The sequence below is a fragment of the Condylostylus longicornis genome, unplaced genomic scaffold (assembly GCF_029603195.1).
Source record: "Condylostylus longicornis isolate FDR11 unplaced genomic scaffold, ASM2960319v2 ptg000018l, whole genome shotgun sequence".
Taxonomy (NCBI): domain Eukaryota; kingdom Metazoa; phylum Arthropoda; class Insecta; order Diptera; family Dolichopodidae; genus Condylostylus; species Condylostylus longicornis.
This window is the reverse complement of record NW_026577987.1, coordinates 2,732,995-2,760,024: the sequence shown is the minus strand read 5'-3', so window position 1 is coordinate 2,760,024 and position 27,030 is coordinate 2,732,995. Positions and strand designations below refer to the sequence as shown.

General features: G+C 24.5%; 1 protein-coding gene across 1 annotated transcript in view; it reads right to left on the bottom strand.

Moving 5' to 3' along the window:
- The window catches only part of LOC129606538 (atypical protein kinase C), an 80,589-nt gene extending 53,963 nt beyond the window's left edge, over positions 1-26,626 (bottom strand). The window contains exons 1-2 of the mRNA XM_055516906.1: positions 26,607-26,626; positions 12,567-12,617 (exon numbers count right to left, since the gene is read on the bottom strand). Of these exons, the coding sequence (XP_055372881.1) occupies positions 12,567-12,588 (22 nt within the window). The 5' untranslated portion in view covers positions 12,589-12,617; positions 26,607-26,626. The remainder of the gene's footprint in view (positions 1-12,566; positions 12,618-26,606) is intronic.
- Between the last annotated feature and the right edge of the window lie 404 nt (positions 26,627-27,030).

Sequence of the window (27,030 nt, the reverse complement as noted above, 5' to 3'; positions counted from 1 at the left end):
CTTTATAATCTGATATGAAATTTTATTTTTATGAAATGAAATTAAAAAATTCTTTAGTATAAGAAATGTTCTCTATTTTTCGTTCTTTGATGTCAATAAAAAAGCAGCAGAATAATTTATTAATAAAAATTTTTTATAGTTTCTTGCTAAAATTAAAAAAAAAACAAGAGAATCACTAAATTATTTTCAATAATTTTTTTGTTGAGCAATTTAGAAAGCTGTTAAAAAAGACTAAAAGTTGAGCTCCTTGTAAACATTTCGAACTTTCTAAGTAAAATGAACAAACCTTAATACAATATTATTATATTGTTGAAATTGCATTACAAGTTTTAGTTAAATTTGGTATTTTAAGGACATCTCGCAACAGGGGTCAATAAGAAGTAGAAAAAAGCTATTTTCAGACAATAGATTTTTCAAAAAAAATAGATATATATATATATATAGCGGTCATTTTTTCAGAGTAGGAAAAGAGGAAAAAAATGTTTTTTCCGTGTTTCTTTTTATCTTTTTATAGAATCTAAAGGATTAAGTATTTTTTAATCAAAATTTAAATTTAATAACAAAAGTTTGAAATTTAATTAATCATAAGTGTATTAGAAAAAGAATAACAATAGGAAACATTCCCTTATCCATAACTCCCAAAAAAAATCTACAGAAACTTGCAAATTATACCGAAAAACAGCAATTTAAATATACTTACTAAATTTGATTTTATTTAATAAAATACTTGAAATAAAGTACAACATAACTTAAATAACTCGAATAAAAATTCAAGATATTTTATCGACAATCTAATTGAAAGAATTCTTTCAACGCCAATAAATATGCAATAAAATTTATATAAATCTATAATCTTTCACTTATCTCATTGTTTCATGGGTTTTTGTTATATTTTCTCTTTGCATTTTCTTAGTTTTTATTCTTTGGAATATAAATTTCAAAATAAATTAAATTCTGTCATTTCATTGTACTTTTTTGAGTTTTTATTTTAAATTTTATTTAAGAGAAGGACTAAAAAATTTTACTGTAGGGTTGAATAATCACCTTAAGAGTTTTTTTTTGTTCAAGTTTCCTTTTTTAGTTTTAAAAAAAAAACACATTTTCCTATATCATTACCATTATAACGCGAATTTCTTATGTATACAAACATACAACAATCTCCAAACATACATGTTTTATTTTATTCTTTTTAAGTGCATAAGATAAAAAGAGGAAAACGTGTATAAAAATTCCTTCTGATATTTCAGAGAGAGGAGTAAAAGAGAAATTTAAGAAAAAATTTTTTAAATTTTAGTATTTTGCCTTTACTATCGTCGTTTTAAGAGACAATAAAAAAAGGTGATTCGTGAAGTAGCATAAACACGCTTTTTTATGCATTAAATAAAGCAGGTTGTTATTTTTCAAATTAAAGTGATGTATTTAAGATTCTTAAATAAACCTACATTACACATACATATTCATATTTATTTATGTTTAAAAATAACTTGCACTTATAACAAATTCGCGTGAAAATGTTATAACGAGCAAAAACATTATTTTAGCAATTTATTCTCATCGCACACATGTGCTTTTAAATAGGTTTAATGAAATTTTACATAAGTTGAAATTTGATAATTAAATGTGTATGTAATAATTAGAAATAATTCCTTTGAAAATTTTTATTTTGACACTTTGAAAAGTAAACAGGACATTGAATTTTGAAATAAAAGAGGAAGTCATAATTAAATTTTATTTCAAACAAGCATAAACCAGCTCCGAAAAGAGTATGTCGGTTAACCGTCATTTAAAACTAAAAAAATATAAAAATTATTTTTAAAATTTTGCAATTAATTAATTGATGTGAAATTAATTTATGAAGATGGATCAAACAAACAGTTTTTAAACAAGCATATTTTCCTTAATAAATTTAACATCATAGTTTTTCATTTTATTTTTTCAGTAAGGGAACAAATATTAAAAAAAAGAGTTAACGAATTGTTGCCGAATTATTGTGTTTTGCGATTCTGGCACAATTTTTTATAATTAAAGTCATTATTAGCTATAAATCTAAACCGTTAAAGCTATTGCCATTATTGTTATTGTTATGCTTACTGTTATTATAAATTCTTATAATTTTTATCACGCTTCCATAAGCTGTAGCTTGGTAAGTTTGAGTTTAAAGAGTATTTTGGAAATATTAATTAATTTAGAGTTGTAAAACGAAATACTTAATGGAGCGGTTAAGATTTTACCCATGTTAATTAATTTACTAATGCTAATATTTTGTTAACATTCTTAAAAGTCAAATAAAAGCAAAAGAAAAGAATATCTAAATAACCCAGATGAAATAGATTTTTTTTTTAACATTATTGTCTTCCAACAAAGTGGTTACAAACAAGAAAAACTTAAATGTCAATTTTTAAGCACTCTAAATATTAGTTTCCAACAGATGGGTATCCTTTTAGTGAAATTACTACACCCTCTTATAAATATATAAAAATAATAATATATAAATAATAAAAGATCCTTTTCAAACCTTTTTCTCCCCCTTTTCAACATTTATGTTTGTGTGATTTGTTAAGTACAATGTAACATAGAAAAAAAAGATAAACAAAGACATAGAACTAAATATTCACTATCCACTAAAGTATTAAAACAATGTTCTACTTGTTGAGGGAATTCCGCTCAAAATGCACAGAGTCTAAAGTATAAAAAATGTTCTTAATATATAAATAAAAACAAAAGTGATATTATTATTTTTGTTTTTAAAAATTATAGTACAGTTGGGCTCTTCTTCAGTATCTAGGTTGTTAATTATAAGTAGACAAATGCAGCTTTCTTAGCACATTTCCAAAAAAAATTTGAAAAGGGCTTATTGATTTCACTCGGGCCGTTCGTGCGTCCGTGGACATGTTTACAAAACTTTGAAGATAGAAAGCTGAAGTTTCAGTTGCATATCTTTACTAGAAACTTATTTCCGTGGAACAACGTTTTTACCACCCTCTCCCCTTCTAAAAGTTTTAGCCCCTTAAAGTCTGAGAAATGTATTTTTTTAAGTGATTATTGTAGCAAAACCAGAAGTTAAATAAAAAAAGTATATTTAAGTAGTTCTTAAAATACTGCTGTTAAAAAGCTTAAATATCTGCTCACGCATTCATAAAAAAAAATTGCAAAAACTGTAAACAAATTTCTGAAAAAGCTTTCGTTCACTGAATATTCCAACAACCGCGAAAAAGTTTTGAATTTTTTGGAAGAGTGGTGGGTGACTTCTTCAACCTTGAACTTTACAAAAACAGAATGGCCGTTAAAATTTACCGTTATAAAAAATTCGTTTTTTACAAATTTTTAATATCGTTTTTCTACTTGACCACAGGTTGTAGGTGTAAATTTTAGTAGTTCTAAGATATTTATAAATAGTTCATTTCGTTAGAAGAAAATTTTTTTCACCACCACCCGCTTTCAAATTATCGCCTTTCGAAATTTGTAAAATTTGAATTTTTGGTACTTTATAGTTCCGAAACTGCAAGCTTTTCCAAATTTCTAAAAATGCAGAAAGCTAAGGGGTAAATGCCATTGCCACTAAAAAATATAATTATTTTAACTCGAGCAATTAACCATTAAATTCTAGGATTATGTTGATGCCTCTATAAATTTTTTTTGGCATTGCTTACCCTAAGTAAATGCATGAATTCTTTAAAATATATTCGTAACTATTGGTTTCACTCAACTTAATGTTTTTAGAAGATCATCCTAACATTTCCGTTTTTTTACTTGTATATATAAAAACTTATTTAAGTGGATGAAATTAATAATTAAAATAATTAATTTAATTAAAATAATGAATAAGAATTAATTTTAATATTTGAAAGTAAAGTCAAAATGGAATATGAGCCTTGTTCATTTGTAGGTTTCGATGTAGTGTTCAATACATCTTTTGTTGAAACAAGCTCGTTAGAAATAATTAATAAAGGCAAATAATAAGCAAAAGCAAAACTTTAAGAAAGGATCGAAAACATTTAAGAGTCAGAATGTTGGAGTCATCAACTTTAATTTCCGTTACACAAACAACCCAAAAATACTAAAATAAATTACGAAATTTTTTTAAAATTGAATCTTTTAAAGAACTCTTTTTTTTGTTTTGTTTGAGGAATTCAAATTTGAGTGAAAAACAAGAATTTTTAAAACCTTCTAAACGAAAATTTTTTAAATTTTTCAGAAACACTGCTTATTAAATTTAATAAAATTGAAAAATTAAATAATAAAAGACTTGCATATAAAGGAATAGAAAGGAAAACTAAACTTTAACTTTGAAAACTATCCTTTTCCTCAGTTTTACAAACGAGTCATAAAAATTTCGAAATAAAAAAACTTTTTTGTTTTTGAATGCAAAAATTAAAAAAAGAGTAAATGTAAGAAATTTTTGAATTTTACATATTTTAGTAAATTGTAAAAAATATGAAGCTTTTGTGCATGTTTGCATTGTAAAGTTGAAGAAAACAAATATGCTTGGTTGGAAAAATTTTTACGTCGTACTATAGTACTGAAAAATTGTAAAGATTTTATTAGTCTCTTGAGAAAGGAAAATAACTACGAAAAGTCCACTTTTGTTAAACAACAAATTTTGCATAAAATTCGTTTATAAGAGAGTGTTTACACAAATTAAGCCACAACTATTGGTTTAAGTTGATTTAAAGGGCAATTGATTACAATTTAAGTTTTAATGTCATTATAATAGTATTTTCTGTTAGATTTTTATAAAACTTATAAAAAAACATATTCTAGTTAGATTTTATAAAATTTCAGTTAGTTGAAATTAGTATTTTATTTGCGTATTGTATTTGATTCTATTCGTATATGCCGTCTCTTTTGACAGTTTCTTTTATATTTTTCGTAATAGTCATTACCGCATGTCATTTATTGTACGATGAAGGATTTTTTTTTTTATTTAAACAGGCATATTTGAAATAATTTGATATAAATAATGAAAAATATATTTATGTACATATATATTTACATGTATGTATAGGAGTATGAAAGCGCTACTATAAAATATTTCTACATTTTATGAATGATTCTGTATTCATTTATGTATTCATTTTGAGAATATTATTTAATTATATATACATATATATATAAATGGAAATATTATGTTAATAATAAGTACTTCTTTTTATTGTCTATAACAAGAATATTTACAGTATTTTGATTTTATTAGTGTGGTAATTAAATTGAAATATAAAAAATGATAATGTAAAATATACAGATGTATATGTGAGCATAGATGTTTATGCCTATATATGTTTATATTTTGTGACTTCTCTCTTTATGTTGAGTGTGTAGTCATGTTCATTTTTAAATAATTTAAGAAATAATGCAGTTATCTAATTTATTTAAGTTTTAGGGATTTTATGGTATTTCTTATAAATGCAGCCGATGTGGTTATAATACATATATTTGTAATTCATCGATTCGATCTCAATTTTTTTCATTTATTTTAAGCATTACGAATATCGGTATTAATATTAACTGCGATTTAACTATGTATATGCGATTTTAATTGGTTCTTAAATAATTTTTAGAAATTTTGCAACAATAAAATACATATTATTTTTTGTTCAATTTGAGAAATTTAGGATTGTTTAAAATTAAATTTTAATCATAACTAAACTAAAATGACACTTGAAAACTATTCTTATTGTTAACATTCAAAGATTTCTCTAAAGTTGAGTGATTGAATTTTTTTTTTTCGATAAAATTGAAGTGTTTAAATCTTTTTCTGTTTCCTACTACAGTCAATACAAATTAAAATAAAATTTCAGTTGAGTATCATGAACAGAAGAAAAATGTTCCGTCTCGAAAAAGTGGGTATCTTTGGAATATCTTAATATCTTCTACGACGATGTACATATTATGTTCAGAATTCATTGATGTTGTGTCTGCGACGACTGAAATATTTTGTCAGCTTGTGTATCCAAAATTTTTTGATACATAAGTTTTTATATATGTATATACATACTTATTTCAGTTGTATGTAGAAATTTTCAAATTAAAATAAATTGAAACAAAAAATTTTCAATGGAATTAAATTGAAATTTGACAAAATCGTACAACTTTTATTTGATGATTCCGAACGAACCCAGTCTAATAAAATTTTGAAATTTCATATTACAAAAATATGTCATACAAATAATATTAAAATTGCAATAATATTAAAATTGTATCAGCTAATCGCTTCTTTTCAAAGCATGATAAATATTTCTATATTTTACATGAAAATCTTAAAAATTGCATTCTTTTAGGGGTTTTGCTGAAAAAAAATGTGGTGGAAAATATATGCATGCGTACTTGATATTATTTTATTCCACTATATGAAGTTGAAATTAGTATGTTTATTTCATTTATCTCGCTCTTTCATCTACCTAAAATTTAGTTGTATTGGAACACTTGGTAAATACACTATATTGGATTATAGACGTCTATATGTTTTCATAATATTTTATGTAATATGTATACGGTTTCCTAAATATGTAAATAAAAATATTCCTAGTTTAAGAGATGGAGTAAAAGTGTGTATATATAAATGGAAAATAAAGTAACGAGACCGGAAAAAGCAATTTTCTAAAAGCGAAATAGAAAAAATAAATTATTTTTTTAGTAAGAGTTATATTTAATTTCTAAAGAAGAGTTAAATGCAAATTCATTACGTACACCTACTTATTTATAAGTACTTATAGAGGTATTTATGTAATTTCCCTATTAAAAATTCATAATGAAAACAAAAACAGAAAAAGAAAAGAAAAATTATTTTCTTTAAAAATAAAAGTTTATTTAAAATTAAAATTTTATTAAAATTAAAAATGTACACAACGTATGAATACGAAATTAAATATTCAAAAGTTTTTAGGTCTTTAAATTCTTAAAGAATGCAACAATGGTGTTGTATGTAAGTCACATTTACATTTGAAATGAAAGAAAACAATAAAAATTCTTTACTAATTAGAAAATATTAAAACAATAAGAAAGTTTGTAATGAAGATGCAAAATTTAAAATGTAAATTTAAAACAATTTTTGGAATATAAAACCAACGTAAATTGTTCCAAATTGTCAAATTTAATTTCGAGCATTTCTTTGACTAAAGAAATTTTTTTGTTTCGAAGAAGTTGAAAGTTATTACATCTTCTTGAGTAATTATTGAAGTACATTTGTGCCACAGAAATAAAGGAGGACCTGTGTCATAGTTGAATACACTGTGTGCGCAGTTTTTATAGTTTTAGTAAACGAATGAAATGTATATTTTATTCATAATTGACGAGATATCATAAATATTTATTTAATTGTTTGTAATTTATATATGTATATAAAAATTTGGAAAAAAAAAGTTTAAAATTTTGCTATAGCGAAAGTGAAACTTTCACTTTTTAAAGCAAAATTTGGGCGGCAGCATATCCAATCCAGATTTTGCGGACGTCAAGACAGGGCTCTTCTGCTCTCTTATTTTATACCATGATTAGTAAAACAGTAGTCCAAAAAAAATTTTTTAATAATTTTTAAAAGAAAAGTTGTCTTCAAGGAAACAAAGTTTTGTTTTCTAAATTACTTTTCTAATTTAAAAGAAAAAAATTGTTCACGTTATACCATTTAATAATTTACGATTCCTGAAATTCTATCTGCTTTTATTTTGTAACTATTGCTATTAATATTGAAGGTTTAAAAATATATTTAAATTTATTTAAAGAGTGCCTGTATAGGAGATCGGCATGTGTTTAAATTTTTGAGTAATATAAATGGGAACCGCCTCTTGTAAAAATTTCAAAAATTGTAAGAAACTGCCAAAACATTTTAATTATTTTTACTACATTTTTGTTAAAATCCTGTCTTAAATTCGATGTAAGAAAGACTTGCAAGTGTCGCTTTATATATACACTTTTTCTCATTATTCGAAATAGCACAGTTTTAAAAGCTATTTCATTTTCCTAAAATTTATTTTTGTCTCAATGTTTTATTAAATTATAAATACGTATACGGGTACTTACATGTTTACATAATTTTAATCAATTTATTCAAAAACTATTTCTATTTTGAAAATAAAATTAAAATGATTTATCGTATTCTCTTTCAGTTCTAAAAATTATAGTTCTAAATTACAATAACAACAACAATGATAAATTTTTATCATTTAATCGATTTGTTTGAATCATGTATATTGGGGTTATTCAATTTACCGTTCGTGTCAACTAAAATATTTTATTATATAAATATTTTCTGAGCAATTTGTCACATTTACAATAATATTTTTGATTTTGAATATATTAGAATTTCATAAATGAAATCGTGAGCATGCACAATATTTGAGTGGATAAATATAGTAATTCATGTTTATATAAAAGAAGTTTTATTTTTAGACCAAAGGGTTTTAAATAGATTTTCAGTATGCAAATAGGGAATAATTGCGAAAAAGTGTATAAACCATTGTGTGTTCCTCTTAAATTTTTGAAAAAAATTGGTATTTGGAATTATTTTAGTTTTCATATATACGATTACGTATTCGTATATATATACAATTTACTTTGAAAACAAAAAAAAAACATTTACACGTGATTTAAACATTTACAAGTGATTTAAAATTTTTACAAGTTAAAATTGACTTTGAAGGGGCAAAGTATGGAAATTTAAATATTTATTAAAATAGTGTCATAAAAATTGAACAAATTATAATCATGACATTAACAATTTTTTATTTTGAACAGGTCACGAAGATTCGAGAAACAAATTATCGCACATTTGTTATAATCTGATAGATATTTTCATTCAAGAACCGTGTTTCTTAAACTTTCCAAAATGATTATGGATAATTGGAAGTGGGTCAGTCAAATATCTATAAATAAATTTAACCTTGTCCTAAATATAAACAACGAAGAAGCAAGTCAAAGAATATTAAAATTACAAAATATTTAAAACCACTTCATACTGCCAAATTGAATTTAAATATGAAGTAAGATTCAAATCTAGTGACAGTATTTATCAAAAATTATGTACAATACTTCCATATTTCTAGTTTTACGAAATTACTTGATTTCAAGACATACTTTAGATAAAGTTAAAACATTATATTTCAAAATAATACTGGCAACATACATGCATAAATTTAAATAGTAGTATTTAAAAAATATTTTTATTCTTTTTATTCATGTATGAATAATATGAATTTTATTCACCTTTATTTTAACTTCCCAAAAAATATCCTTTATATATATTTATTTTTTTTATTTTTTTATACGTCAGTATATTAACTTTAGTAACCTTCGGAATTCTTTTGTACTTCATATTGCAGATATACAATTATAAATATTTTAAATAAAAAGGAAAAATAGAACCTTATGTGTATATGTATATGTGTATAAATGAATATGTAGCAAGGACAATATAAGGAACTAAAAACATATAACATCAAAATGAATGCAATTTTTCAATATGTGTCTTTTTAAATATTTTTTATTACAATATTTTACATACACACTTTTAAATTTATATTATGTCTCCCAATAACATAAATGTCTCATATTGATAAATTGACAAAAGTTTTGAAATTTAGACAAGGACAAGAATATGCTAAAAACAGAAGAAGTTGGTTAGAACAACGATTCTAACCAGCATACAATCCTTGTAAATTAACAAATTTTTTTTCGATAATTTGATTAAAAAACTAATATTTTAATTTAGACTTCAGTATTTAAAGTTCAAAATTGCAGAGATTCTATTAAAATTATTCACATATAACGAAATTTTGTTGCATACATTTGGGAGACCAATTAGAAATGAGATATAAATTCAAAAACACATATTATACATATAATTAAGAAGAACCATTTAATTTAACCTATACTCAAGTTAATAATGCATATAATCTTAATTTTCTATGAGATCTTACTTTCTTGGAAGTTAAATTTGGAATCAAGTACTGGCCGAAAATTAAGATTTTGATAAATTTTAAAAGAAAGCGATAATTCTTAAACGAAAAGATATAGTTTTAATAAAATAAAACTTCAATGACATCTGCGACTTGTTAAAATTTTAAAAATTTTGAACTTGCCTTTTTATAGATGAAAAAGCGTTTCAAAATTATGTTCAAGGTCATTTGTTACCTTGACGGTGTATCTTTTATCTTTTTATTTCTGAAATTTTATCTCTATCAAATCTTTGCAAAGTAATGAGTTGATGGACACTGTAAAACTAATAAGTATATTTTTATCGACCGCATTGTATACAATGAGATAGATTATGTGATGGCACCAAATTTTGAATGTAGAGTTTTCGGTGGGAACCGCACTTTTCCATAGTAGGGAAGTACATAAACTACAAAGGAGAACTCTCAAGGAGAACCCATAAATTACTTTTGCTGACCACATCAGTTTTTTTTTTAATTTCTTGAATAAATATTAAAAAGAATAATTCTCAAATGAAAATATTTCTTTGTTTCTTCATAAATTACATAAAAAAAATATGATTACATATTATTAGAAAATATTATGTGGACCTACAAGCCACATAGTTACATACAAGCACTAAATAGAACAAAAAAATTTTCTACATTATGTGTGTACTTATATGTCAATCAATATGTAATTCAATATTGCAATATGTAATAAATATATAGCTGAGATTTTTAAATACATATAATATGCTTTTACAAAATATTGATGTTATGTGTATAAATGAGTGCACAAGTATACCGTACATTATGTATAGGTAAATATGAATATTGTGCAAATGTAACATAAATATATATACATTTGCACGTGTTCATATATATGTATATATACACATATATGTTTATGTTTTTTACTTTGATATATCATGTACAAGTGTGTCTATGTATTCATTTGGTTATTTAACAAATAATCATTTTGTATCTTTATTTAAGCATAATAATTATCTTATATCTTGTAATTTTATTTTTAATTATTATTATGTTTATGATATATGCAAAAAGTCATTATTTTGTTTACAGTTTATAAAATATAACAATTTTTCGATAATAGTTATATATTACAGTTATATTTATGTGCTTATATCTGAATATTATTACATCTTTTGTAAATAATTTTAGAGATATGTGTATTTGCATGCATGTATGTTGAAACTATTATGTGCAAAAAATAATTTATAAAATAGAGTGGAGATATAAAAAATGAATTATAAATACAAAATAAATTTGTGATTCTAATAATTTAACGCAGCTGGAGCAAATATTCAAGGATCTTTCCATAGTTTATCATATAAGCGTTATCTATATATAATATTGTACAAATGTATGTACTCGTATGTATTCATTGGTGTGTTATTTTTACAAGTTTATTGTTTAAAATTACATTTTATTAAAGATTTATTTATTTTCATTATAGTTTTATTTTGTTCATGCATTTTTGAATATAATATGATGTTATATAATATCATGTTTATGTTTGATTATATTGAATGGCACAAATATATAGATTATATTATGATATTGTTTTCTACTAATCTAACATATTTGAATTATTAAAGGAATAAATAAAATGAAGAATAGTATTTTATTGACACTTTCTTGTTGATACAAAGATGAAAATATTAGAATTTAATCGTACATTCTATTTGATATTACAATATTGACTTGTTTTCTTAAAGGTTTTTCTTCACTGGAAAATGAGTTCTTGTAAGTGAACTCATTTACATATTAAATTTTTATATTGTTCAAATTGGAAAGCTCTTATATACTAGTTTATAATATAAGAATGTTTTTAAAATTCATATTATTAATAACATTATTATGTAGAAATTAGGTTTTTAAAAAAACGATAAATATTTAATCAATTTTTTAATTAATAATTAATGAATTTGTTGTAAATTCTTGTTCATATTATCAAAATGTTATTATATTCAACTTTAGCGATTTTATTACAATAAAAGTATAAGCAAAGGAATGTGTAGGCACTGGTTTTGTTAATCTAATAAAATTTTAAATTTTAAAATTTCAAAATCAAAATATTTAATTTTATTAATATGTTTGAAAATTTGAGTAAAATTTGTCACAACTGCAATGTTTAAAATGTAATATAATCGATTTAAAATTTTTGCAAATAAAAAAAGCGTTTCATGAAACCTAATTATGAAAGTAGGTACAACATGGAAATTATAAAAAAACTTTAACTTTGTTAGTTTCAATTAAGATAACTTAAAATATTCAACATTTTTTATAACAAGATATTTTACGGTCAAATTTAATATAAAGTAGGCGCTTATTTTGAAAATATTACGTAATTAAACAAAAAATTTGTACCTAAAAATACAATTTTGCAAATTTATTTTTTCTTTAAAAAATAATTCTTTTCTTTTTATAAAAGAATCTTTTTGTTTTTCGTAAGGGAAAGAAAATTGGAAAAAATTAATAAGGAAGCCGATTTACTCTTAATTAATCTAATTTTTATTTTAAAATCACATACAAATAACTGCATGACTTATAGTTGTAACATTTGTGGTTGGTAGTTTTTAGAGATGAATAACGAATATTGCTAAATTTTTTTCTAACTTTAATAAAAATTTTACTTACGGTCTTCTCCAACACATGACATTCCAGGCGCAGATGGCACATTTGGAAATACTGAAAAAAATAAACGAAAAAAAAAAATTAGTTGAAAGTGCAATATATTTGTGTTTACGCATTGTATTTTTTGTTTTAATAATATTTCACTTAATTTTTATTTTTGATAGTTGTTATCTATACTTAAGAAAATTTCAAAAAAGAACTTAAATTTATTTACTTACTACAAAATAAGTAAAACGACAAACTGAAAAAAACTAATCTGGTTTTTGCAAAATGGCTAATAGCATTAATAAAAAACTAAATTTATGTGCCGACTAAGTTAGTAAAATTATTTGACTGCAATTATTTCAAATAACAACAAAATTTTTTTAATATAAATTTGAAATGAATGTAATCCTGGGCAAAGGAGTTTATTTTATACACATAACGTACATATATTATAAATTGCATATATGTATGTGTACAACGTTAACATGCATAAATAAGTTAACTTAAGCTTATAAATTTATAAATAAAGTAGGTACTCACATAAAAAACGTACAAAAGGAAACGAATATCACGTTCTATTTGAAAATTTAAATATACTCATATATTAACTTTATCTAGAATACCAAATTGAACTTTGAAATTTTAGTAAAATTTTATTTCAATTGGGAAACTTAAAATGCAATTTTTATTTTTATATTTTCTTCATAAAAGTTCAAATTTTCAATTTTTTTTCTTTAAATTTATTGGAAATATTTTTTTTTTTAGAAAATTTTAAAAATTTTTGAATAAATTTTTATTGATCTTTTCCATTTTTTTAATATTGTGACTTCAAATAGGACTATATAAAAAGAAAAAGGAAAAAATTTGATCTGCTTTGAACTTATTAAAACTTTATTCAAAGTTCTAAATTTCTGGAAATAAGAAAAACGATAAGAAAATTTTGAAACTCGTCCTGAAGTTTTTTTGCTTACTGGAACCAATATAAAAAACAATGTAAAATAAAAAATAATATCTTGCAAATCTTGTACGTGAACTTCATAAAAATATTTCCCTATTGCTTTGCAGACAACAACAAAATCTGATGTGGTCAGCACATAACCGACTGCAATGTCTATTGTCTAGATTGGTAAAAGTATTCCAGAAGATTATGAAAATGTGTTTTAAACACTTCTTTACACTTTTAAGGACGGTAATAAGCTTTTAGTTAACATACCTGAAAAATGTAAATTTGGCTCTTAGCAGAGTTCCATTTTCTGCCCTCCGAATTAGACGTAAAGTTCGTCTGTAATTTCTGGTAACAAACACACCTCAAATAATAAATTTCAAGAAATTCCATCAATTCGTTCCGTAGATATGGTAAAAAATGTAAAATTAGGCCCGTTAAAAGGTCCGGTTGCCGAGACCTGATATATCCCAAAAATTGGTCAATCCGTGTCATAGTCGAAACAAACTTACATATAAAGTTTCGTCAAAATCGGTTCAGCCGAACTTTATATACACGCGTTCACACACAGACCAACAGAGCAACAGACTGAGAGACCGACAGGTTGTTAAAAATATAGTTTATTTACACTTTCTTACCATGGCGAAGTGCGTTGCCACCAAAAACTCGATATGCAACAATTGTTTTAAGTTAATATACTTAGAAAAGTGTAAATTTGACTCTTAGTATAAATTCGCTTTGTGTAACCCGAATTTTCTGCAAAATTCACCTGTTAGTTTGGGTAACATTCAGAACTCAAATATAAAATTTCAAGAAATTACGTAGATATCGTGAAAAATATAAGATCGAACCCCAGTTCGGTGTCATGATCTTACCAAAAATTTATAGATTCATTGTTTTAATACCCCGAATATAAAGATAATATCAAGAAAATTGCTTTATAATTTCTTTTTATATACGCAAAAATGCAAAATTAGCCCGCAAAAACGTCCAGGTCACGATATATCACATATAAAATTTCATTAAAATTCGTTCGGCCGAAGTTGAGATACACGCGTTCACAAACAGGCCGACAGACCTACATCTCTCCAAAAGTTGTTTATTTACGCTTCCCTACTACGGAAAAGTGCGTTCCCTTTGAATACTAGACATTCAAAATTTAGTGCCATCATTGTGTACAATGCGGTCGGTAATGAAAGAGAACTATCCCAAAAACCATATCTTTTATCTATTTTATTATTTTCGATTCATTAATATTTCATGACGTTTTACCTCTCTCTTCATTATTAGGCATCACAAATATAAAAAACTCTTAATAAAATATGCAATTTTTTCTAATTAATGTGAAAACATTTTGAACAAAACTATTTTTGCTACAAAATATGTTGACATTCTTCAAATATCGTTTTTATATATAACGTTCAATATATATAGGATGTTTAGTATAAAATGGTAAATATTTGTAGGGATGAGTCTTTCTCAATTTTTAGCAAAAGACATATGGGTGTGGGGTGTAGTACTCGTTTTCGAGCTAAAATCTGTTTTTAAAAAAAAGTGCCAGATTTTTCCTGCCCATACATCAATAAGTGCTAATAACTTCGAAAGCATGCTTTATAGATTAACAATCTATAGCACTTGTTTAACAGACAATTGATTGCTTTTTATTTTATCTTACAATCAATTAGCTTTGAGTGGTAGTTTTTTGATTCAGAATTTTTAGTTTTTTTTTTCAAAAACTCGAAATTTTTCGAAGTCCTACAAGTTACAATGAGAGCTAAGAATCAACCCAAATAAAATCGCTTCTATCTCTCATAGTTCTTCCATATAGTGAACGTGTCCAATGTGTTGTAAAAACATGCAAAAAATACATTGGTCATACAGTTTTTGCTATAAATCGAGTAAAGAATCACTGCTGATATTTGCCACCTTTTGCGAAACACCATGTATACATTTTTTTAATAAACTATCGAATATCTTCATTTTCCATTTTCCCTATATAAAAATTATCAATTCTGCGCAATATTAAAAATCCTGAGAGAAATAATTCTATGTTCTTCAATATATTGAAGGCCGAATTAAGTAAGCACAAAGGAAGATAGACACTTAAAATATAATATTTTTTTGAGGTATAAAATAAAGTAAAATATATCGTAAAATAGATTATAAAAGAAAAAAGGTAATCAATAGAATCAATTCAGGGAAAATTTTCAACAAAATTATGTACATACGTTTTTTTTTATCTAAATGTCTCAAAAATGCTTGAGTAATTTTAAATTTATAGGACTGTTCTACTACTTGCTTCAATAGTTCTCTAAAATTCTTGAATATTTTCACTTTAATGTACTTAGTTTGGTGCAATAGGTATATAAATTACCTAGGTATGTAATAAAAGTGAATTATAAAATGAGGCAATATGTGCAAATTATGAAGTACCATTTGCGGTCCTATTTTCGAAAATTACTTTTATAATTTTTTTGTATAAAACAATTTTTGAATTTTCAACAGAAAACCTTTTTTACAAAGAAAGAATCTATAAAGGCGTAGGTATACTCGTGTTGTGTATGCATTTGTATGAAAAAAAATTTTTAGGAAAAATTAGTTTTACTACAAAAAGTTTTGTTCCCATTGAGTAAAAATATTTCACTGAGACTAAATTCATTAGGGTTGCATTGAAGATACTTCTAATTTCATTCTACAGTTTTTAAAAGATTATGAAATAAATCAAAAATGTTGCGTGTCCCTCCAACCTTAAAAGGCATGAACACTTCGCTGCATGTGTGTAGGTGCTAACAAAGTTGTAGAGAGTGGACCTGTAGACCTATACATTTTTGATAAAAGAACATTTGATATACCATTGAAAATGCGATTCACTTTATGATTTCAATTTTTTCTATAGAAATAAAAATTTATTTTGGTTCCTTGTCAAACGTACTTATGTATGTATGTACATATTCTATTAATTTAATATATGTATATATATAAAATGTCCATTCTATTATGCATACCTGTTCATTTATTTTTTTTATATAAAAAAGAAAAAGAAAAATGGAATCACTTCTCCTTTCAATTTAAAAACGGATATGACACATGAGTGCTGTTACCTACCGTTAAATAAAATATGGAAGTGTGAGTAAAATCACATAATGTTCGTTAGAAAAAAAAGAGAAATGAATAAAAAAACAAGAAATTGCAATAAAAATTCATTTCAAATGAGTACACATCACAAAAGTTCATACAAAATGAGCACCTAACAACCTAAGAAAATAAAACGATATGAGAATAAAAGGATTATTATTATTATTTCTTGTTAAAAATTAGCAAAGGACATGTGACTGAAAGATTAACGAATTCTAAGCATGTAGTTTAATAATTAAGATAAACAGTAAAAACACCTGTTTTCGATATTCGATTAGTTAAAAATTTTTTTGGTAAAATAACTTAGATACTTGATAATATTGAGTCTTTTTTGAAAAGTGACCCATCATCACCTTCGCTACAATGAAATATTGTTATCTTGCATCGTACTAAAATATGCGCAAATATGAGACTTATGAAACTTTGCTCTGCGTAATTGTGGTGGAAGTTTAACAAATGATTTTGTTAATGAATATCTTATGTAATTTTCAATACGGTAGATATTTTGTTGTTACTGAAAAACGCTTCGCGAGAGTACTGTGAATTACTTTTATTCGCAATCTTCAATTCTTTGTTGCTTCATAAATGATCTGTATGATAGCATAGCTTTATTAAAGCCAACAAGCGTAATATTTTGAAATTATTTTTCATAGCAAAATCAAATTTTCCTCTTACGTTTTTATATTCAAAACTTTTGTATTGTTATTGTTCCATTTGTTCACAAATATAGCATACCTTTCAGGTATATTTAATTTAAATTTATGGAAACATAATATACTTGCAATTATGTAGGAATTTATAATAATTTTATGTTTAAAATTTTAAGGATTTTATAAGGTTATAGTACAAAAAAAAAAAAACAATTGAAATTTTACAATATAAATAAATCACAAGAGTACTTGTTTGAATTGCCATTACAAATAAATGAAAATTCTTGACACAAATTGTAGTTTCAATGTTAACTTCGCATGTATACTCGTAGCATACATGTATATAATATATTAAAAAAAGATTGAGAAAATATTCAAATGTAACAGAATAATGTTGCATAACTGACATTACTAAAATTGTGTAACATATAGTTTCGGTTAAGTTAAAGCCAATCATATTGTTTTTTTAATAAATGGCATAATATTTGAACAAATTTTACTATTAGGAACAAATTAAAGTGCAGCAGACTCGTACTTATACGATCTAGTAAATGTCACCAGTTTAGAATAACTTTTTGTTTCATGCAAGTGAAATGTAAGTCAAGTAAAGTTTTAAAAATTAATTAGAATGCTAATTTTGTTAATTTCGTGGTTTTTTTCTATACTTTTATTTTTTTTCATATTCTTAAATTTTTTTTATTGCTTCACCTTGTTGTCGCCGTCGCATATTTTCGTATTAAATATGGCATCAATCATATTAAGTAACGCTAAATTTAAAAGGATCAATTTGAGAAGAAAGTACATGCATACATAATTGTATTTGTATAGTTAGAAGAGCTACAAAATAAAATTACAAAAGGTTTTCTATTTGCTGTAAAAAAGTTGTTGGTTTCATGTAATTTAAATGAAAATTTCATTGACAATTTTCAATATTTTTTATAATATAAGCTTATTTTTAATAACCCTTTTACTAATATCCTTAAATGAAATATTATTAGTAGAAAGTCCTTGTATGTTATGATTAACATGGAAATGAACTAAAATTAAAAAATGTTACTAGAGAGCTAATGTAGAGACAATATTGTTTGGAAAAATTTTAAATAATAGGAAAGTTTTCTAATAAAAAGAAAAAAGAAACAACAAAAATAGAAATTTACACTTGATTAAAAATTCAAATTCTATGTAAATAGAACGGAAATTAATTGTGAAAGAAACAAAAAAGAATAATTTTGTTATTTTCAGTTTTTTGTTTTCTTTTTTTTTTAAATAAAAGTAATGACATTGAAGAAGTTTAAATTAATGAGGTCAGAATTATAATTATTTTTTTTTTCTTCCTTAAATAGAAAATATTGATTGACACTAATCGATAATTTTCACGTTTTCTCTTTTAATATGGAATTAAAATTATTTTGGAAATAATATTAATAGAATGCAAACAAAATGAAGAGAGGAATCGAAACTTGATTGGATATAAGAATGTAATTAAATCTTTCCACTCCAAGGTCGAGTGTCACTCGACACTGATTTTGTTTCACTAGCTCCACTGTCAAGTGATACTCGAGATGGTGTAATACCTGTCAAATGTAAAAATTTTATCGATGCTACATAATAAACCTAGTTATTATCGCAAAGTTATATGTTCGCGTCGTAAACAACTTATCTCTGTGCTTCATCTGTCAGCGTGGAGCTGGTCGAATAAAAAGAAAAACAGCCTTGGAGTGAAAAGGGTTAAGGGAGATATAAAAAAATTAAAAAATAATATCAAAACTTTTTTAAGAATAAGTGAAGAAAACTCACTAATTTCGAACTAATTCGAAATTAGGCCTCATACGCATAAAGTTTCATTGAAAAAAGGTGATAGAATTCATTTTGTTTGCATTCCAAAACACTAATTGAAATGATCAAAATCTAATTGTTTTATTTTAGGGACTTGGGGAGTACTAAACTTTTGTCGTTTGTTTTTTTTTTCAATTACGGAATGCCCAACAATATTCCGTTTACTTTAAATAATTTCTACATGAAAAAGTTATAAAAATTAAAAAGAACTTTAAAGAAACTTTTTCAACTTATATCGTGTTATCTTGTTATCACGAAAACTAAGGTTTATTAAATTTTTATTGCTTAATTTTAACTTCAAATAAAAAAATTAAATTGGAAATGTATTAGCCATTTGAAAGAAAATTCAATGAAAGGGGCCTTACAGTATGCTTTATTCAAGCTCCTTTTAATGAGCTAAAATTTTTTAAAGTTTTGGAATTTAGTCAAAGAGTCCTGGAAAATTACAAAATAAAAATATGTTTGAGTTCCATATCGTGGGAATGATTTTGGTGAACTCTAGAAAATCAAAATTGAAATATTTATTACGAACACAAATATTTAGGTACAACAGATTAAAATCGCAAGTGCCTATAGCTAATCAATATATACGAATGACAAGCTGAAAGAATGTAATTACTTTACCTTGATTATCTTTTGAAGTAATTTAAAAAAAAAAATATTTCTAAATAAAAATAAAAAACAAAAAAATTCATTTTTTATCAATTGTCGTTTTTATTTTTTGAGCCGACGTTTTGTGAACATGTTGACTTTTAATTGATTACTGAGTAATTCTTGCTTTGTTTCTATATTTTTTTGGAAATTCGCAAAAATAACTGAAGTAGATCAATAAATCATAAATTTAATATTGTTACTATTAACGTTCTAAGGCTGTAAGTAAATTTTTGCTCAACAAATATTAAATTTCACTAAAATTAAGTTTAAATCAAATTAAAATTCAATATTCATATTAATAGTTAAGTTATTTAAAACAAAATATTTCGCACTGGTGATTTTGGACAGGAATTTACGTTAAATTTATTTATTTATGCTTAGAACAGCTTATTAATGTAATTTATTGAAATCATAAAATTTTATTGCCAGAATATATTAATTTTCCAATACAATAATTTCAATTGCGCGCACTATGTAAAATTTAAAAAAAAAATAATTTAAAAACACATTAATTTTAATTAAAAAAACAGTTATTTTTCCTTATGTAATTATGATTGATTTAAAATTTTTCCTTGCATCGCGTATATAAACGAAAAAAGGATATTTCCATGTTTACTATAGGAACATAACGTCCTTGATATAAAAAATGCATATAACATAACAAGCAAGCTAAAGAAAGAAAATAAATAAATAAAAAAATAAATTTATTACTTTTTAAAAATTAGATCAGGGTAAAGTTAATTGCATGCTTTTACTGCATGAATTGGTTCTCACTTTTATTTTATTGCTTTTTTTCGCAATAACGAAATCGTGTAATAAAATATATATTTAACAAGGTTATAAGAACGTGTCTGTCTATACAATGCAATTGAGGGCCCATGGCACTCAAATACATTGTAATTTCCGATATTTTGCGAAGTTTAACCTTCTTATATTATTCGCGTCATATGTTTATTGTTTTCATATATTAAATTAATAAATGTGCTTACATATATTTATACATATATGTATGATTTTAGAAATACATTATACAGATATTTGTGAATTCCTCATAACGGATTATATTTTACCACACTGTATGTATAACTGAATTTTCTGTGATTGCACTAAGTAATCGAGTGTGGACAATGAGCATATACGTTTAAAATAAATTATTCGAAGACCAATATTTTATATTAACAAGAAGCCATTCGATGTTCACTCTTTCTTTCCGTCGTAGTTTTAGCAAACCGTGTTTAGCCTTAGACCTAACTTCTGGATTTACAGTATTGAATGAATTTTTGCTTGTTTTGTGTAAACAAACGGCTAAATATGTTAAAATCAAAGGCTAAATACACTGTTTTCAAATAACAAATCCGGTATAGACTAATTTTGTTAAATTAAGCAAATCAAATAGGTTTTGAATGTTATAGATGTAATAAAGAAGGAGATTTATATTCTAAATTAAAACAGATAAATTAAACGAATTACAAAATATTTTAATTAAGACATTAGAAAGCAACGAATTTTTTATTTATACCACTAGCTTTTACTTGAATTATATCAAAATTCTTTTTTCCGTGTGATTGTAATTTTGAGATATAAAAGTATATGAATAGTACAGTTTAAATTTATGATAGCAATATTTTAATACAGAAATAATAAAACTCTGAAAAACTTCCTTATTGAGTTATTTTTATAAGGCAGGATATACTTTTACAATATTATGCACGTATATGAACACAATTTCGAAGAAAACTATAAGCATATTCTATGAGACAGTAAAAGAAAATTTTTTATATATTATGCAAAGTTTTTAAACTAGAAAAAAATAAGTTGAATAGAAAAAAAAATAAATACAAAATTTCCTTTAAAAAAAAAATAGCATTTTTTTACTGTTATTCCATGACAAATTGAATAATTTAATAAATAACTCTATGCATGCAATCATGTTAAATTGAAGACTATAATAAATTATGTATATGTATGTGTATAAGTAAATAAATTTGATAAAGTAATTTTCCCTTAAATTACTTAATTTCCTGGATTGATTTCCAAAAAAAAACATCTTATATATTAATATCAACCTACATTTAAATATACAAGGTAAATTATTATTAAATACTTTTAATGGGTCATATGCTATTAATCGCGAGTTGAGGTATATGCTGAATGCAAGTTGAATACGCTGATTGTCAGTTAAAGATTAATAAAAAGTGTTATTATTTTATTTAAGTACAAACTAAATTAAGGTAATTGTCAGGCGAATAATCTTATTCTTGTGTCAATTTTTGGCTTAATTTTTTTCCTCACTGCCAGAATCAGAATTCTTATTGGGTTTGGAAAAATGTTATAATATATCAATTGAACCCGTTGTTTTTCAAAGGAAAATATTGAAATGTCAGTCAGTAATATTTTTCTAATTTGATGTTTTATTGTATACGAATTTATGACGTTCACTCATTTTCTCAATTCTCAACCGATGGGAGAAAACATGAGATAAATGAGGTCCAAAGATTTTGTACCCAATTCAGAACCTTGGTTGCATTAATATTATTGGAATATAATTACAAATCACAAATAATGGATAAAATTTTTTAGACACACCTCGTAAGTAAAACTTTTTACAAAAGTTTAGAAAACTAAAATTTTCATAACACGAATTTTTTTTCGTATTTCACATAGTTAACGTAATTACATTTTCCATTCAAGAGGAAAAATAGTTTCGTGGTGTAATTTTAATTAAAATAATTATGAAATTTTTGATGGCAAAAATCATGATGACTACTTTTTTATATTATCGTATTATATTTTTAAACTTTTATAGATTGTCAACTTAATTTATCTATTTTAACACTAACTTTTATAATGAACTTAATGAATAGTAGTAATTATTTCGCTTATTATGTGATTATGTACAATTTAAAATAGAGGAAAAATTATATTTAAGAAACTAGAGAGCTAAAATAAAAGAAAAATAGAGTAGAAAAATTTGGAAAAAAGACAAAAAATGACATTAGAAGTGATAATTTTTGAAATTACATGAAATTACATAAGTTGTAAAATTAATTTTTAAATAATCTCCCAATTAATCTTAATTTAAAAAATTATGAAATTTGTACGTTGAAATTATATACTTACTGATAGGACTAGGCACTATAGTGTAATAAACATTCCAAACCGTTTTGGATATATTTTAAAATTTCAGGACAAAACGAATTTATGTTTGCAATGGCTTCTACCAGAAAACCGCAGTTCAATAAGTTTTAGAAATATTAAACCTTATTGAAGCAATTGATTATAAACCTATAATTTTACACTGTTTTGATTTTTTTATTGAATTTTCACATAAGCATAGACGTATAACTACGTAGATTTACAAAGAGCAAAATACTGAAGTTGGGTAAAATCTCGTCTTGCATTTCAATTCCCAGACTTTTTCAAAACTCTATAATTTTTATTAGTAAAGTTTTTCATATGTGTTTAAAAAAGTTTTTCTTCCTTTGTTTGCCTTTCTACCTTTTCGTCTTACACTTTTAATTAAAATCGCGTCAATAAATAAAAATAGAAAAATAAAAGTAAAAATAGAACTTCAAGTTTTTAAAAAAATCTAACTTACTTTTTCTTCTTTTTATTTTATTTTTGTTTATTATAAACTTTTGGAATAAATAAAAAAATCTGTGATCAGAACATAACCGACCGTCGTCTATATTCTCTAGATTATTAAAAGTATTCCAGAAGATAACGAAAATTAGTTTTAAACACTTCTTTACAATTTTAAGGACACTAATAAGCTTGTAGTTAACATATCTAGAAAAATGTGAATTTGGCTCCTGGTATAGTTTCATTTTGTGAGCTCAGCATTACACGAAAAATTCGTCATTAACTTCTGGTAATAACCAGAGCTCAAATATTAAATTTCAAGAAATCAATTCATTCCGTAGATATGGTAAAAAACGTAAAACCGGTTCCCGAGCCCTGATTTTTCCAAAAAATTAATAGATTCATTGTTTTAATTAATACCTCGAATTTAAATATTAATTTTCAATGAAATCGGTTGATTATTTCTCTTTATATACGCAAAAATGTAGATTTGGCCCGTAATAAACGTCCAGTTGCTGACACCTGTTCTCTTACAAATTTTAGCAGTTTTCGCGTACATTCGAATGAAGTTTTAAGTAAATCTGTTGAGTATTTTCTTCAAAATGATCATAAATGTAAAACAGGCCCTTTAAAAGGTTCGGTTTCCGAAACCTGATATATACCAAAATTTGATCAATCGTGCCATAGTCAAAAAAAATTACATATAAAATTTCATCAAAATTGATTCAGCCGAGCTTGGGCGCGTACACACAGACCGACAGTTTGCTAAAAGTAGTTTATTTACATTTCCTTAACATGAAGAAGTGTGTTGCCCCCGAAAATTCGATATGCAAAATTTGTTGCCATCACATCACCTACCTTATTGTATACACAATGCGGTCGGTAAAAATATTTCAAATTTTTGGAAAAGTTTGTGTTGACTTATTCTATTATTTTCAAATAATCAAGCGCCAGTTTTTAAAAAATTAAAATCTTTTTATAGTTGAAATTTTCGTGCACAAATAATTTTTTTTCGGGATATATAAATTGATTCCTTAATGAAACGTTTAATTTTAATCGCTATTTGTTCTTGTTCGACACAAGGTACGGATATACTTTTAAATAATAACCATTAAGGAAATTATTCACTAATATGTTTTAAAGTCTTTTATCTTATGGGACATAGGCATATGTCACAATGATGAAAAAGAAATGCCGTTATTTTTCTGTTTGAACTATCTTCTTCCCCTCTTAGCTTTTCGTTGTCTCTTAAAATTAGTAATATTTCAGACAGAAGTTCTTTTAGAGTTGTAGGCTTATCTTATTTTTCTATAAAAGAAGTAAAATAACATAATTAATTCCTTTTTATTACAAATTACAATTACACTAGGTCCTCAATATACGACATTTTTGGTAACAGAAATTTAAGTCACAAATCTGATTGTTGCTGTTGTGGCGTTTCACGTTTATTTAAAAGTTATGTGGCGTTTCACGTTTATTTAGGTTTAGATAGTGAAAATGGCAATTCTAGGTTTGAGATTCTAAGTGCTATAATGCTAAGTGCTCAAAAAACCTATTTCCAAATGTACATAGACATTTAAATATTTTATGCATCATATCCGACACTATTAATTAAATTACAATTATTTTTGAAAATTCGTTGTACAATTTTTGGTTAATTTGTTTTTTTTTTAATATTAAATTTAAAATATTTCATGCATTCAAATGAATCGTTGGGTTTAATTGAAAAAACTCAATTCGATATTCGATTATTTTTAATACTTGCTGATATTAATATGGCATATATGTATGTATATTATGTGCATACATATACAAATGTATATGTAGAACATTATTACCTTACAAGGGATCGTTTTTCAAAAAGCTTTTAAAATTATAAGTACGTTTTATTTAATTTTTTCTTCTTGTTATGAAAGTTTTTTCCTTTTTCCGTTCCTTTACGCATCAACTAATAACACAAGTACTTTTATTTTTCAAGTTTGTGTAAGATTTTCACACTTTTACAGACAAATACAAAAGCCATTGAAATTTAATGCTACAATAATAATAATACTAAATACAGACTTGCAGAGATATACTTAAAGAGATTTTCTGTCTTTCTCTCTCTCTTTCTTAGAATTTAATACAGAAATTGAGATTAGTACAGTCTTTATTTTATTAAGAAAATTTTAATCAATTTTATGAAAAAACAAACACAATAGAAAATATTTGAGAAAGTTTTGAAACAAAAACTTGTAAACTTTTCTAGTGTTTTCTTAAAAATAATTTTGTTCAATATTTTCTTTTATTGTATTTATAACAGATATTAATATTTATGTATGCATGTGTATATGTATATAACATAAAAGCGGTTTTAGCTGATCTAGCGCCCTATTTATAGTTTTTGTAAGTTGTTGAATTTAAATGTGAATCAAATACGTATTGTCTTGTGCTTTCTTATATTATAAATTTTCCAATTAGTTCAAATTTTCCAACAGTATTGATTTTTAATTTGTTCAAGTGTTGTTCGTTCTTTCAAAAGCCTTGTGCCACTGCAGACTTTTTAGGCATATTAGAATAAAACCCTTTAAATATGTTAAAAGATATTTATCTTTAAAAGTTTATAAATATTTCAAAATTTTATTTTATAAGGCTTCATTCTAAGTATTATAAGTTCACTTGAAGAAAATATTAATTATTATCGCAACCTAAGTGTATTCAAATCTTATTTTTTAAATTACCATAAGTAAATATAAATATTATAATTGAACCCTCCAAAAGCAATTTTTTAATATTTTACACAACTTCTAAATTTTAAATTTAATAAAAATGATTGTAAATGAGGAAAAAAATAGTTAAATTCTCTATATACGAAATAATGTGTAAAAATATTATACGTTAATTAATTTAATATGAAATATGAAATTGTGTATGAACCGAGACAGCTCTATAAAATATGTGTTAGAAAGCCAGAAAAATTAAAATGAAATTTGATTCATAAGTAAAGGTAACGCCATATTATTTTTTGCAAACATATTTAAATTAATAAGTTTGATCAAAGATTCAATGGGCAAATTAGTTAAAAGAATTTGTTGTCTTTAGTGTAAGTGTGTGTTCAGTACATTATAATATTTGTTAAGAACCAATAAAAATCGTAATTTCGCAGAAATAAATTACATTTTAGGAGAAAATCTCAGCCTAGTCTAGATTCTAACTTATTTTTAATAGAAGTTTAGAAACTACAAATAAAACAAAATAGTAGAATAAAAATATTCTTACGGTTTTCTCCAAATGAATTTGTATGTCCATTTTTTTATTAATTTTGATCCATTTTTTATACACATTTTTAAGTAATTCGCTTATGACACCTTGTTTGCGATTCAATTATCCATTATTTTTAAAAGATTTTCACTATAATAAATAGTGCCTGCATATCGATTTCATATACAACCATACACATAAATATTACAATTTTTTTTAAATAGACGTTGTAAGATTGTGATCCTCTTCTCGAATAAGAGCAAAAACGTGTATGCACAAGTATGCCACCATTACGATTTATTTAACAGTTTTTCGGTTTAAATAAAAATATTTTTTTTTTTTAAAAAATGCATAAATTTTTTTCTCTATACTTTTTCACGATTTAATGCACTGCAGGGGGATTTAAAATAAGTTAAAAAAGATTATGGAGGTGTGTTTTAAA